Source organism: Ranitomeya imitator, chromosome 7, assembly GCF_032444005.1.
Source record: "Ranitomeya imitator isolate aRanImi1 chromosome 7, aRanImi1.pri, whole genome shotgun sequence".
In the NCBI taxonomy this organism is placed as follows: Eukaryota; Metazoa; Chordata; class Amphibia; order Anura; family Dendrobatidae; genus Ranitomeya; species Ranitomeya imitator.
Window position 1 is genome coordinate 81,392,503 of NC_091288.1, and position 17,396 is coordinate 81,409,898.

At 45.8% G+C, this 17,396-nt stretch overlaps 1 protein-coding gene across 1 annotated transcript in view; it reads right to left on the reverse strand.

Moving 5' to 3' along the window:
- The window catches only part of VPS8 (VPS8 subunit of CORVET complex), a 252,427-nt gene that overhangs the window by 47,289 nt on the left and 187,742 nt on the right, over nt 1-17,396 (reverse strand). The window contains exons 36-41 of the mRNA XM_069733555.1: nt 15,407-15,554; nt 15,223-15,312; nt 14,299-14,350; nt 13,662-13,765; nt 6,335-6,416; nt 2,188-2,270 (exon numbers count right to left, since the gene is read on the reverse strand). Of these exons, the coding sequence (XP_069589656.1) occupies nt 2,188-2,270; nt 6,335-6,416; nt 13,662-13,765; nt 14,299-14,350; nt 15,223-15,312; nt 15,407-15,554 (559 nt within the window). The remainder of the gene's footprint in view (nt 1-2,187; nt 2,271-6,334; nt 6,417-13,661; nt 13,766-14,298; nt 14,351-15,222; nt 15,313-15,406; nt 15,555-17,396) is intronic.

Sequence of the window (17,396 nt, forward strand, 5' to 3'; positions counted from 1 at the left end):
GAAAAAGACAAAGCAAATTATAGAAAGCTTTATCGTTGCTATAGGTGGTGAATATAGCTTTCACACAAAAACAGCCAAACGCTCAGCGCTCCTTGCCATGTAACATTACGTAGAATAACAGCAGCAAAAGCAAAGAGAATGCTTTGCAAATGTATCCATGCAATGTTTCAGCAAAAACAAGAGCCGTTCTGCTGCTGCCATCAGACTTGGCATATGCAATATGTGTCATGAACGTCACAATTAGATGGTCCCACAAAGTTGTGTGTCCAAGTATTATGGAAATTAGAACTGTGCCTGCTGTGCGGCCAACACATCCCACCGTAATAGAATACAGTGTAACAGCTGGAGACAATACACAGTAACAAATACATTATTCCATAGGGCAGTAACCATGTTTGATCCCAGAAAGTTACAGGTGTAGCTAAAGCTACCAAACTCGGCACAATAGAAAAAAAATCATAAACGAAGCGAAGGCTTAACGGCATAGCTGTAATATGCTGCAAAACACTATGTAACAAGAGGGTTAATGTCTATGAATACCCAGCCATGATAATAGTACGGAGCCGCCATGAAATATGCATGAAATGGTGGCCCAGATTTCAAAGACTTTCTCTGCAACATCTGCATTCTGCGGGAAAACGAGCCAAGGACAAGCGGGCAGCAGAGGAGACTTGGGTTTACGCTGGCACAGGATTTAACTCATTAGTGGACTGAATGATTCAGTGGAAGGTCGGTTTCACATAGAAACTTGTAATTAACATGTTGTAAGGTTAAAACTAAAGACCTTCAAATTGCAAAAGAGAAATAATAGCCGGAGTCTTTGTGAAGCGACCCAGTTATTATTAATCTCGTCACCCAATGCATCAATAATTGTACAGTAAGTAGCGTTTTATCAGGGATCTGTTCGGATGGCTCTAAACATGTGCAGTATAAAACAAGTTGTAAAAATTACAGCTGTGATAAAATGTGAACAATCTAAGATGCCATTGTGGTTAATTACCGTATATACTCGAGCATAAGCCGACCCGAATATAAGCCGACCCCCCTAATTTTGCCACAAAAAAACTGGGAAAACTTGATGACTCGAGTATAAGCCTAGGGTGGGAACTACAGCAGCTAAATGTCAAAAGTAAAAATAGATACCAATAAAAGTAAAATTAATTGAGACATCAGTAGGTTAAGTGTTTTTGAATATCCATATTGAATCAGGAGCCCCATATAATGCTCCATAAAGTTTATGATGGCCCCCTAAGATGCTCCATATTAAAATATGCCCCATATAATGCTGCATAAAGGTTAATAATGGCCCCATAAGATGCTCCATAGACACATTTGTCCAATATAATGCTGCACAAATGTTGATTATGGCCCCATAAGATGCTCCATACAGACACTTGCCCCATATAGTGCTGCACAAATGTTATGGCCCCATAAGATGCTCCATAAAGACACTTGCGCCATTTGCTGTTGCTGCGATAAAAAAAAAAAAAAAAATCACCTACTCACATCTCCGTCGCTCAGGCCCACGGCACTTTCAATTCAATATTCACCTGACTTCATTCCGACGCCGCTCCATCTTCAGCGTCTTCTGCACCGACGTTCAGGCAGAGGGCACGCACTAACCACGTCATAGCGCCCTCTGACCTGAGCGTCACTGCAGAACATGCTGAAGACAGAGCAGCGCCCGGAACGGGGAGCAGGTGAATATCACGCAGCGCTCCCCTCCCAGTTATACTCATCTGCTCCTGGCGCGGTGCAGTCTCTGCTTCGCCGGCGACGCAGCTTCTTCCTGTACTGAGCAGTCACCGTTACCGCTCATTACAGTAATGAATATGCGGCTCCACCCCTATGGGAGGTGGAGCAGCATATTCATTACTGTAATGAGCAGTACCATGTGACCGCTCAGTACAGGAAGAAGCTGCAGCGCCGGGGAAGCAGGGACGTGCAGGGACCGCACCAGGAGCAGGTGAGTATAATTACACAGCCCCTGCTCCCCCTCCCCTGCCGACCCCAGGGTATGACTTGAGTATAAGCCGAGTGGGGGACTTTCAGCCCCCCAAAAATGGGCTGAAAATCTCAGCTTATACTCAAGTATATACGGTACTAGAGCTAATATGCCAGGTCTGAATGGTGCCCTATCTGGCAGGTCTTCTGGCTTGTGTCCATCACAGTACATGATGTACGTACCTGCAGAATCCTCTGGAGTATGGACGGGAGGGAGATATATGCAGCCATACTATTGAGGACTTCCATTGTCAGGCTCTTCAAAGCTAAAGGATAAAAGAAATAAGAATAAATGAGTTCCGGGACATCACATGGGAAATCTGGGAGGCAATCCACACAACTCATGGAAAAACAAATGGAAAATGTATTTGTTTCCTCTAATTAATAATAATGCAGGTAAAAAAAAGTGATTACAATAACAAACAACAAAATTAAGACATTTTTTAAACTTTTATCTACAATAAAAAAACGCTGCATTTGAACATAGCCTTCTAATTATGGAATCAACAGGAAGTGCAGCTGCAGGGAGAAAATAAAAGTTGTATTCCACCTGCAGCCGCTCGCTGGCAGCTCAGTGAGCAGTCAGCACTCACTACTCATTTCAAAAAACCTGATCTGCACATCCAAACATAGACTGAGTGTGAACAGGTGCTGAACCCAGAGTCGCCAACTCGTATATAGTTAAATAAATAGGGCAGCACACTGCAGCGCCAAAACATGTAAACTTGAAAAAACGAAATTTGAACTGCATTACTGCACTAGAAATATGAAAAATGAGAGCTTTTAGCGCACAAAAATGGCCAATTTTATGTGTACCTCGTAGCCACGTTAAGGCATCTCTCTTATACGAGGTCCTAAGTTTGACCTACCTCACTGAGAATAAACGTCTCCATCTGAATGGGTACATGCAAAAACCTCTTCTTGGACTCAAATTCTCTCTCTATGTGGAGGGGTATTGGACCTACTATAATTAAAACACCTGAAGCTAGGAGGCGGGGAGTGCACGATCAGAAGGCTAGAGAATACATTTCAAAAAACCTGATCTGCACATCCAAACATAGACTGAGTGTGAACAGGTGCTGAACCCAGAGTCGCCAACTCGTATATAGTTAAATAAATAGGGCAGCACACTGCAGCGCCAAAACATGTAAACTTGAAAAAACGAAATTTGAACTGCATTACTGCACTAGAAATATGAAAAATGAGAGCTTTTAGCGCACAAAAATGGCCAATTTTATGTGTACCTCGTAGCCACGTTAAGGCATCTCTCTTATACGAGGTCCTAAGTTTGACCTACCTCACTGAGAATAAACGTCTCCATCTGAATGGGTACATGCAAAAACCTCTTCTTGGACTCAAATTCTCTCTCTCTATGTGGAGGGGTATTGGACCTACTATAATTAAAACACCTGAAGCTAGGAGGCGGGGAGTGCACGATCAGAAGGCTAGAGAATACATTTCAAAAAATTAATTATAGTAGGTCCAATACCCCTCCACATAGAGAGAGAATTTGAGTCCAAGAAGAGGTTTTTGCATGTACCCATTCAGATGGAGACGTTTATTCTCAGTGAGGTAGGTCAAACTTAGGACCTCGTATAAGAGAGATGCCTTAACGTGGCTACGAGGTACACATAAAATTGGCCATTTTTGTGCGCTAAAAGCTCTCATTTTTCATATTTCTAGTGCAGTAATGCAGTTCAAATTTCGTTTTTTCAAGTTTACATGTTTTGGCGCTGCAGTGTGCTGCCCTATTTATTTAACTATATACGAGTTGGCGACTCTGGGTTCAGCACCTGTTCACACTCAGTCTATGTTTGGATGTGCAGATCAGGTTTTTTGAAATGTATTCTCTAGCCTTCTGATCGTGCACTCCCCGCCTCCTAGCTTCAGGTGTTTTAATTATAGTAGGTCCAATACCCCTCCACATAGAGAGAGAATTTGAGTCCAAGAAGAGGTTTTTGCATGTACCCATTCAGATGGAGACGTTTATTCTCAGTGAGGTAGGTCAAACTTAGGACCTCGTATAAGAGAGATGCCTTAACGTGGCTACGAGGTACACATAAAATTGGCCATTTTTGTGCGCTAAAAGCTCTCATTTTTCATATTTCTAGTGCAGTAATGCAGTTCAAATTTCGTTTTTTCAAGTTTACATGTTTTGGCGCTGCAGTGTGCTGCCCTATTTATTTAACTATATACGAGTTGGCGACTCTGGGTTCAGCACCTGTTCACACTCAGTCTATGTTTGGATGTGCAGATCAGGTTTTTTGAAATGTATTCTCTAGACTTCTGATCGTGCACTCCCCGCCTCCTAGCTTCAGGTGTTTTAATTATAGTAGGTCCAATACCCCTCCACATAGAGAGAGAATTTGAGTCCAAGAAGAGGTTTTTGCATGTACCCATTCAGATGGAGACGTTTATTCTCAGTGAGGTAGGTCAAACTTAGGACCTCGTATAAGAGAGATGCCTTAACGTGGCTACGAGGTACACATAAAATTGGCCATTTTTGTGCGCTAAAAGCTCTCATTTTTCATATTTCTAGTGCAGTAATGCAGTTCAAATTTCGTTTTTTCAAGTTTACATGTTTTGGCGCTGCAGTGTGCTGCCCTATTTATTTAACTATATACGAGTTGGCGACTCTGGGTTCAGCACCTGTTCACACTCAGTCTATGTTTGGATGTGCAGATCAGGTTTTTTGAAATGTATTCTCTAGCCTTCTGATCGTGCACTCCCCGCCTCCTAGCTTCAGGTGTTTTAATTATAGTAGGTCCAATACCCCTCCACATAGAGAGAGAATTTGAGTCCAAGAAGAGGTTTTTGCATGTACCCATTCAGATGGAGACGTTTATTCTCAGTGAGGTAGGTCAAACTTAGGACCTCGTATAAGAGAGATGCCTTAACGTGGCTACGAGGTACACATAAAATTGGCCATTTTTGTGCGCTAAAAGCTCTCATTTTTCATATTTCTAGTGCAGTAATGCAGTTCAAATTTCGTTTTTTCAAGTTTACATGTTTTGGCGCTGCAGTGTGCTGCCCTATTTATTTAGCACTCACTACTCAGTGAACACACAGTAATTACGTGCCGCTGAGCAAGATATGAGCAAAAAAGCAGGGAGAGTAATTACTGCGCGCTCACTGTGTACTGAGCGCTGACGGATCACTGTCCCCACAACACCCCAATGACTGCAGCAAGAATATAAACTGCACTTACTCCCTGCAGCTGAACTTCTAGTTGGACTAGCACACGTGTTTAAACTGGTATTTACCTGCATATTTTCACTTTTTTTGCTGAAAGGTTCTCCGAGTACAGAACATATTTAGGGTGTGCACACCTTGAGTAAAATTTCTGCACGATTTCTACATCTCTTGACAAGAAAAACTCCGCTACAAAAATGCAAGATTTTTTTGCCTGCATTTTTGACTGATTTGAGGGAAGTCAATGGTGAAGAACGCCGGGCAAAAAAGCACAGAGAATTGAAATATTGCAGATTATTTTCTCTACCAAATCTGCAAGCCAAAAATAATCTACATGGAGAAAATGCACCAAATCTGCAATGGTCTCAAATTGCACCATAAAAATTGACATATGACAATTGACATATGACAATATCTGTAAAGCGCTGTGGAATATTATGGCACCACCAGTAAAGTGAAAATAAATAAATGTGCCGAATTATACAATTTAGACACTTTTTTCACCTACTACGGAGAACCAAAAAAAAAAAAACGATGAGTTGTAGAATTAGTCAAATTTATTAAAAAGGTCTATTTCCAACTTCCCAAGTTGCAGATTGCTGGAAGTCCGGCCACTGTAACCCCAATCAATCCCGAGAATGGGAGCCAACATGTCCCTTTATAATGGAGTTGCGGCAGCACATGCACACCACCGCTCTCATCGTTTATAGGACTGCCGGTGATAGACACTATTCACTTGCATCACTACCTGTGCAGTCGCTGCTCCATTTTTGGGGAATAATTCTTTAAAGACATGCATACTGGTGTGAATAATCTCCAAACGTGAGCTGTAGCATTGTCTACCATGTGTAGCCTGTTGCATCAAGTTTATCGCACAATTCTGAGCGGTTTTCTCCATTTTATTGTTAGATTATAAATACATGCGTGTTTCTGCACTATTGATAAATCCCCCACCTCCTGCAGTTTTTTTCTAGTATTATAAACGTGTTCTTTTATGTGACATTTTAAACCCATTTCTGTACAATTCTTCCTTACAATCCTTTTCTTGAAGAACTGTATCTGCTTTGTAGCAAAGACGCTGCACACACTGTGCTTACACTTCTAGTACCAGGAGGCGAGACACAGGGAAGATACTTACCCTCCGAATATAGCGGAGAAGGAGAGGAACTTAAAAGCTTTTGTGGGGACATCATTGCCTCAAGCAGTGGGAACCACAGCGCCTGTAGAGGAAAGTCAACATATCGCTGAAATAAAGGGGATGAGTCTGTGAAAAAAAAAAATCACACTGTGGAGCCAGAAGAAGCTGGTTTGTAGCGTGTATGCCATGAAGCTCATGATCATCTGAATACATGTGAATTAAAAAAAAAAAAAAAAAAAAATACTTATTTGTATTATGACCTTAGGTCTGTGGTCAGACGGCCATAGATTCTCTCATGCAAGAGAATCAGTCCGATTCTGTCAGAGTGTGATCCGAGTTTCATGTTCATATGATCAGATTCTCTCACATCACCGATGCAGAACTTAATCTCCATCTTCCCCATTGTCCGAGTCCACAGATGTCGTACTGAACTTGGATGACATCAGAGAGCAGTCCAATGTTACACACTCTCCCATTGACTTGTATGGGTGCTCGTGATCCGAATTCCAGATACGCTCACAGCATGCTGCAACTATTTTCTCACACCAAATAACAGATCTGCACTGCCCCATAGCACATTGGGCTAAGGGCTCTCCAATAAAACATCGGCTAGCACTTGGCCATGTTATACGCTCGTGTGAGTGAGCCCTGAAAGGGCAGTACTTACTGCGTAAAAAAAAAAAAAAAATAGGGATTTTTGTGTACTCACCGTAAAATCCTTTTCTTCGAGCCACTCACTGGGGGACACAGAACCATGGGTGTTATGCTGCTGTCGCTAGGAGGCTGACACTAAGTTGAGACAAAAAAGTTAGCTCCTCCCCTGCAGTATACACCCTCATGCTGGCTTCCAGAGACCCAGTTCAGTGTAAAAGCAGTAGGAGATCATTAGCAACATATAACATAATATTAGAGTAGAACATGTCAGAGTAAGCCAAAAAAGAAACGAGCCATAAGGCTAACAGGGTGGGTGCTGTGTCCCCCAATGAGTGGCTCGTAGAAAAGGATTTTACGGTGAGTACACAAAAATCCCCATTTCTCCTTTGCCACATTGGGGGACACAGAACTATGAGACGTCCCAAAGCAGTCCCTGGGTGGGGAACAATATAACCAAATAACTCAGTGTACCAACTGACTATAAATGCACAATGATCGCTTGCAGAATACATCTGCGAAGAGCCGCATCCGCAGAAGTTTGAGTGTGGACATTGTAGTGCTTTGTGAAAGTATGCACACTAGACCATGTTGCGGCTTTGCAAACCTGCTCTGCCAACGCCTGGTGCCAAATGGCCCAGGAAGCACCCACCGACCGAGTTGACTGTGCCCTAATCCCCGCCGGGATAAGTCTGCCCCTGACCCGATAAGATTCTTGAATAGCTGATCGGATCCATCTGGCTATTATGGCTTTAGAAGCGGCTAAACCCTTTCTGTGACCCTCAGGGAGCACAAAGAGGGAGTCCGATTTGCGGAAGGGGCAGTCCTAGAAATGTACCTCCTGAAAGCCCTTACCACGTCCAAGGTGTGAATGGCCTTTTCAACCAGATGTCTTGGCTGTGGACAGAAGGAGGGAAGAACGATATCTTCATTAAGGTGGAAGGATGAGACCACCTTTGGAAGAAAAGACTGAGATGGACGTAGGACCACTTTGTCCTGGTGGAAGGAAAGGAAGGGCACCCAGCAGGACAGGGCAGCCAACTCTGAGACTCGCCTGATAGAGGTTACTGCCACAAGGAAAGCGACCTTCCAGGAGAGAAGAATCAGCAAGACATCTTGCAGAGGTTCAAAAGGGGGCTCTTGAACACTCAGGAACAAATTGAGATCCCAAGTCTCTAACGGCATTCTATAGGGGGGGGAACTACGTGGGATACCCCCTGAATAAAAGTCCTGACTTGCAAGTCAGCAGCAATCTTACGTTGGAACAACACGGATAATGCCGAGATATGACCCTTGAGGGAACTGAGCGCCAGACCGGAATCCAAGCCGGACTGGAGAAAGTCCAGAATGGAGGGAACTGAAAAAACGAGGAGGACGATGACCATGGAGCCTGCACCATGAGAAGAAGGCTTTCCAGGTGCGGTGATACATGCGAGCAGAAGACTTCTTGCGAGCGCTTATGGTGGCAATGGCTTGCTGGGAGAAACCAGCTTGAGTTAGGATCCAGGTTTCAACAGCCAAGCCGTTAAACGTAGAGCCCCTGAGCTCTGGTGGTAGATCGGCCCTTGGCGAAGCAGATCTGGGCGGTCTGGTAGCCGCCAGGTAACGTCGGATACGAGTTGAACGTGCTCCGCGTACCACGCGTGACGTGGCCAATCTGGAGCGACTAGAATTAAAGGAACCCCCTCCATCTTGATTTTTCGGATCACCTTCGGTAGTAAAGGAAGTGGAGGAAACACGTACGGGAAGTGAAACCGATGCCATGGGGATATCAGTGTGTCCAACCCAATGGCCTGGGGATCCTGAGAATGTGCTATGAAATTGGGAACTTTTGTATTCAATCTGGACGCCATCAGATCCACGTCGCGAAGAAGACCTCCGGATGGAGTTCCCACTCCCCCCAGGCGAGACCCTAATGGCTGAGAAAGTCCGCCGCCCAGTTCTCGACGCCTGGAATGTGCACTGCAGAAATGGTGGAGCGGTTGTTCTCGGCTTAACTGAGAATGTGGGAGACCTCCCGCATCGCCACCCTGCTGTGGGTACCCCCCTGATGCTTTATGTATGCCACAGCTGTGACGTTGTCTGATTGAATTCGAATTGGGTGACCCGTGAGGAGGAAGTGGAAACGTCTCAGGGCACATCTGATCCCTCAAATCTCCAAGATGTTTATCGGAAGTCTCGACTCTTGAATCGTCCAACGCCCCTGGGCAGTGTGGTGGCAAAACACCGCTCCCCAACCGAGGAGACTGGGGTCAGTAGTTACCACCAGCCAGTGAATTGGGAGAAAAGACCTCCCCTGGTTGAGAGATTATTCCAAAGTCCACAACTTGAGCGCTTGCTTGATCTGCGGTGACAGAGGACATGGTCGATCGAGGTATAAAGGACTCCTGTCCCAATTGTCCAGCAGAGCCTGTTGTAAGGGGCTGAGATGCAGTTGGGCAAAGGGAACCGTTTCCATTGCAGCCACCATTTTCCCCAGGATCCTCATGGCAAACCGAATGGAATGAGGAAAGGGACGACAAAGCGTCCGGGTTCCCTGCTGAAGCGCTTGGGCCTTGGACCGAGGAAGCAGGACCAGCCCCTTGGACGTGTCCAGGATCATGCCTAGGAAGGAGATTCGTTGGGCTGGAATGGGAGAGGACTTGTCCAAATTGATCAGCCAGCCCAGGCGTGAAAGAGTATCCAAGCTAATGCGGACGCTTGCTTCGCAGGCATGATAGACGACCTCCTGTTCAAAGGTCCGTCCTAAGTATGGCAACACGACCACTCCTCAGGAATGAAGAATGGCCATGACCACTGCCATGACCTTTGTCGAAGGGTAAGGCCGTAAATTGAAAATGGTCCTCCTGGATGGCAAAGCGCAAGAACCTTTGATGTGGCGGGAAGACTGGGATATGGAGATAAGCATCTTTGATGTCTATTGATGCTAGAAACTCTCCTCTCTCCATTGAGGAGATGACTGACTGGAGGGATTCCATCCTCAAGTGCCGGACCTTTACATACTTGTTTAGGAGCTTTAGGTCCAAAATAGGGCGCACCGTCCCGTCCTTTTTTGGAACGACGAAGAGGTTTGAGTAAAAAGCTCAATCTCTCGTGTTCTGGAACCGGGACAATGACCCCGTTTCGGCGGAGAGATTCAATGGCGCGGTGAAGTGCGCGAGACTGAGCTCCTGAATTTGGGAGACGAGAAGGAAAAAAAAATGTACGGGGGGGAGGCAGAGAACTCTATTTTGTAACCAGAAGACACCAGGTTTCTGACCCATTCGTCGTGGATGACTGAAAGCCAGACATGTTGAAAGAGAAGCAGGCATCCGCCTACTTTGGTGGTGTCGACCTGAAAACTCCCCGAGTCATCGTGAAGGAAATCTGGAGGGCCTGGATCCCCTGGTTCTGGGTTGCCTAGGCTTACCTTGCCAGGACTGATTCAGCCTGTATGAGGGCCGAGGGTCTCTCTCTCTGTACGTGGAGATCGTTCTGATCTGGACAAGGCTGTGGAGGTGGACCAGAATGGGCTACTGCGAAAGGGCCGAAAGTAAAAATGTTGCTGACGCTGAAAAGCAATTTTTGGCCTGTGCTGCGGGAGGAATTTGCTTTTCCCTCCTGTAGCATTGGAAATAAGCTGGTCTAATTTTTCTCCAAACAGACGTCTGCTCTGAAAAGGCAGAGAAATCAAAGACTTTAGAAGAGGAATCTGCGCGCCACTCTCTAAGCCATAGTGCTCTCCTAATGGTGACAGCGTTTGAGGCAGCAATTGCAGCACAGTTTGCTGCATCAAAAGATGCATACATGACAGTCTCCAGCCATAGCAATTTGTTTGGCAAGATCCGCCGCCTCAGACGGTAGCGCCTGGTCCTGAATGGATTTTGCAAGGGCATCTGCCCAGAAAACCATTGCTTTTGCGACCCATGCCGCAGCGGAGGAAGGGGATAGAGAGGAGCCTGAGGCTTCATATACTGAGTGAGCCAGGGAATCTATTTGGCATTCTGTGGGATTTTTAATCGAAGCCCCATCAGGTATGGATAAAAGCGTTTTGGTAGCCAAACGCGATACCGGAGGATCTACTAGTGGAGGTTCCGTCCAATCTTTGACCAGATCTGCGGAAAAGGGATACTTCGTTTCCAGGGCCTTTTTCCCCGTAAAGCGCTTATCCAGTCGCTCCCTGTGTCGCCGGACTATATCTAAAAAATCCGGATGGGAGGCGAACACCCTATGGGATCGCTTGGTTCTTTTAAAAGATACTGCATGATCCGGAGCCGAATTAGGGTCGTCATAAACCTTTAGCGCGTGTGAGCTTCAATGAGGGAATCCACAGTCAATTGAAACTTCAGAGAATCCGGGTCCAAGGATGCCTCAGACTCATACTCAGAGTCATGATCGCTGTGAACCCCTGGAGAGGGTGAGCGAGAAGTGGAGCAACCAGAGGCTGAATGGCATGAATGCTCAGGAGAGGTAGTGCGGTTCCGTTTTTTGGATGTCCGTACTTCCATCAGGTGAGAGTGGCCCCTGCTGGATAAGGATTCCCCTGTAAGGGAGGGGTCTCTTGACCCAGGTAGACGAGTGCCCCGCTCCCCAGAGGGGTCATGAAGGGATTCAATCGCTTTGGCCAACAAAGCCATGGATTGCGACAGTAACGCGGCCCAACCGGGGGGCTAGATACACTGGGGTCGGTAGCAGCGGAGGGCTCCTGAGCACCTTAGGCATCACAGGCTGAGCAGAGAGGGGAGCTTTGAGGCCGAGGGAGAGGAGTCTGGCAGGTGGTACACACAGTAAAAAAGGTGGTATGTACCTTTGTAGTCTTTTTAGCCCTTGACTGCGACATGATGTACCCCAATATAAGTAAAAACGCTGCTAGTGGAAGCGATGAGGGGTAAAGCTGCAGGGACGCACCTAGTGCAGTCTCCTTACCCAGGTCCTGTGTCCCGCAATCTGATGATGATGGCGCTGAGTAGGGGCAGACCGGCATTCAGGAGTGCTGACACGTGCAGATAGGCAGCTGGAGCTGCTGTGCAGTGGGGGAAGATGGCTGCCGAGAGTTGGGAGGTAGTCTCGCAAGGAGCGAGAAGCGCCAGGTCTGGGGGCAGGGCCGCAAGAGTGATGCGAGCGGTGGGTGGGGCCTATCGGGATGCGGCCCGCCCTAGGCCGAAGCCGGGGACTAAATATATGGCTTCGGGCGGCGCGCACTCACGGACCACCGGGAAAGATGCCGCGGAGCCATGCGGAGTCCCTGCCGCTATGGAGCCCTCCTATGACCACCGGAAAACAACCCCTTCCGGGTGGCATTTACTCCGATATGAAGGGGATGGCAGATGCCGCAGGACAGAGCTGTGCCCGGGGTAGTCAGGACGGTGCAGGGTTGGGGAAGCCTCCATACACCATCCCCTTAAAATGGGGGTGGAGAGCAACCGTCCCCCTCCTTCCATCATCCACTTTTTTCAGTGGTGATGCAGTGGGGGCTGCACGGACGCCACGATGTAGAGTGCCTCTGAGCATCCGAGGGTATAACTTGGTGAGCAGGGCAAAATGTCCGGCAATAGGCCTGGCTCCTGAAGAGGATACGTGGAGGTGACACTCCATGTGCTCGTCTTAAGAGAGGAGGGGAGACCGGTGCCCTTGAAGGGGCCCGTGGCCCCTAAAATCAGCTCAGGCAGTGGCATCCCACGTCGCAGGAGAGGATACGGAGAGGCGACACTCTCCGTGCTCGCCTGTTGTTGGTTCGGGGAGATCGGAGCCTTGAAAGGTTCCGTCGCTCCTTCATCCGGGTGAAAAACTTAAATAGTAAAAAAAAAAAAGAAATTCTGGTCTGAATAGCAGACCCTGTGTGCCTCCTACAGACACTAAGCTTGAACTGGGTCTCTGGAAGCCAGCATGAGGGTGTATACTGCAGGGGAGGAGCGAACTTTTTGGTCACAACATAGTGTCAGCCTCCTAGCGACAGCAGCATAACACCCATGGTTCTGTGTCCCCCAATGCGGTGAAGGAGAAATTAAGTTTAATTTTATTGAATTTCATGTATAGATTTCCAAACCTCATATTATATGGGCAGAAGTATTGGGACACATCACATATCTTAATTATCCAAATTTTTCATTGCACAGGTGTATAAAATCCAGCCCCAAGCCCTGACATCAACCCCATCAAGTAACTTTGGGGGTAATCTACAACGGAGATTTTGAGCCAGGCCCTATTGTCCAACATCAGTGTGTGACCTCACAAACGCTCCTCTGGATGGATGGCTAAAAATTCTCACAGATACCATTCAAGATCTTGTAGATAGACTTCCTAGAGGTCGTTATTTTAGCTGCAAAGTAGGGACCAACTAAAAGATTTAGAAAGCGACATCACAAAAGTTTCTGCAGATCTAGCACGTATGGGGTCCCACTACTTGACCACATAGTGTACCTATAGATCTCATTTAGACGGGAGCATGGTATCTGAACTGCGCATATCCCGCATCTTACACCCTGATATCACAGAACTTAGTGACACGACCTGCATTGGTACTGCCCAATTGTATTATTAGGGGACTCAGAGGAAAAAAAAAAAAAAGAAAATATAATGAGTATTATAAACATATAATATATTTATATTTGATGAAAGGTGCTGGATACAGGATTGGATACCAGCTGTGATAGACACCCAGACTACTGCAGAAAAGCACATATCAAGCACCATGTACCTCTCTCTGCTGTTGGTTGAGTGTGTGGGATGTTCGTTCACATAGAGAAATAGTTTCTGATAGAGTTTCTTCGACATCTTTTAAGAATGGCATTTGCTTGGCATCTGCAATGGGAAAGGTAGAATTCGATGAGCACAAAGAACATTGCAATCACCCTCCATAAGCTTTCCATTGGGGACTGAAATGCTCTTCTGAGGAGGATACTTCAGCTAAGTAACTTCAAGTGCTTGTTTCTAGTTATAGGAAATTTCCAATTCAGATCTGTTTCATTATAATGGAAAACGCTTAATTTAAATATCAAATACATTTTGCAGCAAGCCCTTTGGTGGATGAATCAAATGTACCTCCATGTATTGAAATAGGCATTGTTTAAACTCTGCCTCTTTCATGATGGCGGTCTCTTTCCCCTGGGAATATAGATAATTTCATTTCCTTCCTGCAGACAATGTAAGTATAGCAGCTGCCTCTTCAGATTTTAAATAGGCAGAAAAAAAAAATAATGGCCGTATATTTTACTAATCATTGAGGAAAGTGGAAATTTAAATCTTATTTAGCTTTAATAGCTAAGTATTCTACTCCCTCATCCAGTGCTTGCTAACCGAGAAGAAGGAAGATGCACAGCATGCTGGTCGCCTACCTGCTGCATCCACAGAGTCCTCCGTCAGGGCAGACAGTCTGTCTTGTAGCCTCTACATAATTGATAAAAAAAACTACAAGTTAGGATGAAAAAGGCATGATGACATCAAATGGAAAGAATGAATAGCAGGTGAAATGTGCAAATTGTGTCTCTTCATCATGTTCATTTGACAGATCACATAAGATATAAAGGCTTTGTAGGATGATGTGTGACTGTAGGATCTAATGAAACTGTTGAAGAGGTGCTCTCCAGGTAAACGGATTTAATTAGACATAAAAATAAGCAAGTTTGCAATTAACTTGATTTTTCTATCTGCTGTCACTCTCCTGCAATGAGAGCTTTTATCTTTCATAGTGTACAGCTGGTTTCCATGGAGCTCGGCCACCCGTTCTTGCCCAGGCCATGGCGAAGAGCTCAGAAGCTACATTTTAAGAGCGGAGTTAACACCTAACATACAAGCTCTCTCTCTAGAGCCCACTGATTTATATACAACAGTTAGCTGCCTTACCTTGCTCATGGCTTCTGGCTAAGCTGCTATAAAACTTGCAAGATCCCCAGCGAGCAGTTTTCAGAGCAGGTCTACTAATCACCAAAGTTTTTGCGGTCTGCAGCTGTGTGTTTGTTCAAATGCCCAGTTATCTCTATGGGCAAATACATTGGTAGAAGTGTACACTTCAGAACAAACGACCGATAGCTGCATGTGTTATAGCAAACCTTTTGCTGAGCTTCATAGTTCTAATAATACAGCTGTAAACCAGGAAGTAAGGAGGCTGCAAACTTCTGAGCTGCCCAAGGGACAATTTGAGAATACCCTTTCAAGTCAAGCAATAGTGTTGCAAGTAATTTCTATTTTGACGAAAGATCATTAACTATCACGTGTAAGGAAGAAAGGGGTTGGGTTACAAGCAATGCCAATCGAATTACCGTTAGCATGACTTGGAAAGCCGCCTGGATATCCCCTTTCTTCTCCAACAGATAGGCTAAGGTCTCATGGTTATTGTGCTTCTGGGCAATCTGTAGTTATAAATTGAATACATTATTAGCAAGACCCTGCAAAAAAGTTCATGCTAGTCATTAGATTTGAGGCACTAGTCTTTAATGTGCTCACCTCAATAGTCTCCTCCAGCCGGTAGTGTTCCAGTATTTGTAGCACTTGAGTCACTTGAGCAGGGTCATACTGACACATAAGATCTATGAAGAGTTCTGTGATCTGCGGCTGATCCTGTAACCGCTCAGGGCTCAGCTGAGCTCCATCCCTACAAACAAACTCTTTGACACTACTGCTTTCTTGACTGTAAGACTCATTTTATGTAATCTATAAGAGCTTAATACAAACAATGGATAAGCAATATTTAGACACCTTCTGAATACCTCCTAGTGGTGCCAGCAAGCAAACACCGCTGTGTCACTTAAAGAGGTTGTCCACCCATTTCTTTAAAAAAAAAAACCAAAAAAAACAAAAATGGCGGTGTGAAACCCACACCCCCTCCCAAAAAAATGCATACCTGCCAGACCAGACCATTATCATCATCACCGATTGGCTACAGTGGTTTATGTACACTATTTATCAGACCACAATATGCCCATTTAAAGAAAAAAAAAATAGAGTGTGGACAACCCCTTTAACGTTCGGTCTATAAAATATTTTTTTTTAGCTTTATTGGAAAGAGAGAGCTCCTACTTATTAACTTATAGGTATTTTAAGAGATTAATAAAAATATACATTGCTCAAAAAATAAAGAGAACACTAAAGTCCCAAATCCTAGATATCACTGAATGAACTATTCCAGTTGTAAATCTTAATTCATTACATAGTGGAAAATGTTAAGAACAATAAAACCTAAAAATTATCAACGTAAATCACAACTAATATCCCACGGAGGTCTGGAGTTGGATTGATGCTCAAAATCAAAGTGGAAAATTAAGTTACAGGCTGATCCAACTTCAGTGGAAATGCGTCAAGACAAGGAAATGATGATCAGTAGTGTGTGTGGCGTCCACGTGCCTGTATGACCTCCCTACAATGCCTGGGTATGCTCCTGATGAAGCGGCGGATGCTCTCCTGAGGGATCTCCTCCCAGACCTGGACTAAAGCATCCGCCAACTCCTGGACAGTCTGTGGTGTTGGTGGATAGTGCGAGACATGATGTCCCAGATGTGTTCAATCGGATTTAGGTCTGAGGAACGGGGGCGGGGCAGTTCATAGCTTCAATGCCTTCATCTTGCAGGAACTGCTGAGACACTCCAACCACATGAGGTCTGGCATTCTTCTGCATTAGGAGGAACCCGGGGCCAACCATATCAGCATATAGTCTCACAAGGGGTCTGAGCATCTCATCTCTGTACCGAATGGCTGTCAGGCTACCTCTGGTGAGCACATGGAGGGCTGTGCGGCCCTCCAAAGCAATGCCACCCCACACCATTACTGAACCACTGCCAAACCGGTCATGCTGAAGGATGTTGCAGGCAGCAGATCGCTCTCCACGGCATCTTGAGACTGTCACGTGTGCTCAGTGTGAACCTGCTTTCATCTGTGAAGAGCACAGGGTGCCAGTGGCAAATTTGCAAATCCTGATGTTCTGTGGCAAATGCCAAGCGTCATGCACGGTGTTGAGCTGTGAGCACAACCCCCATCTGTGGACATCGGGAACTCAGACCATCCTCACTGAGTTGCTTTCTAACCATTTGTGCAGACATGCACATTAGTGGCCTCCTCGAGGTCATTTTGCAGGGCTCTGGCAGTGCTCCTCCTGTTCCTCCTTGCACAAAGGCTGAGGTAGCGGTCCTGCTGCTGGGTTATTGCCCTACTTAAGCCCCCTCCACATCTCCTGGTAGTGCCTCCAGCCTCTGGACACTACACTGACACACAGCAAACCCCCCTTGCCACAGCTCGCATTGATGTGCCATCCTGGATGAGCTGCACTACCTGAGCCACTTGTGTGGGTTGTAGAGTCCGTCTCATGCTACCACGAGTGTGAAAGCACAACCAACATTCAAAAGTGACCAAAACATCAGCCAGAAAGCATGGGAACTGAGATGTGATAATTGCCAATAATTTCCATCTGTTGTCTATTCCATTTGCACAATAGCATGTGAAA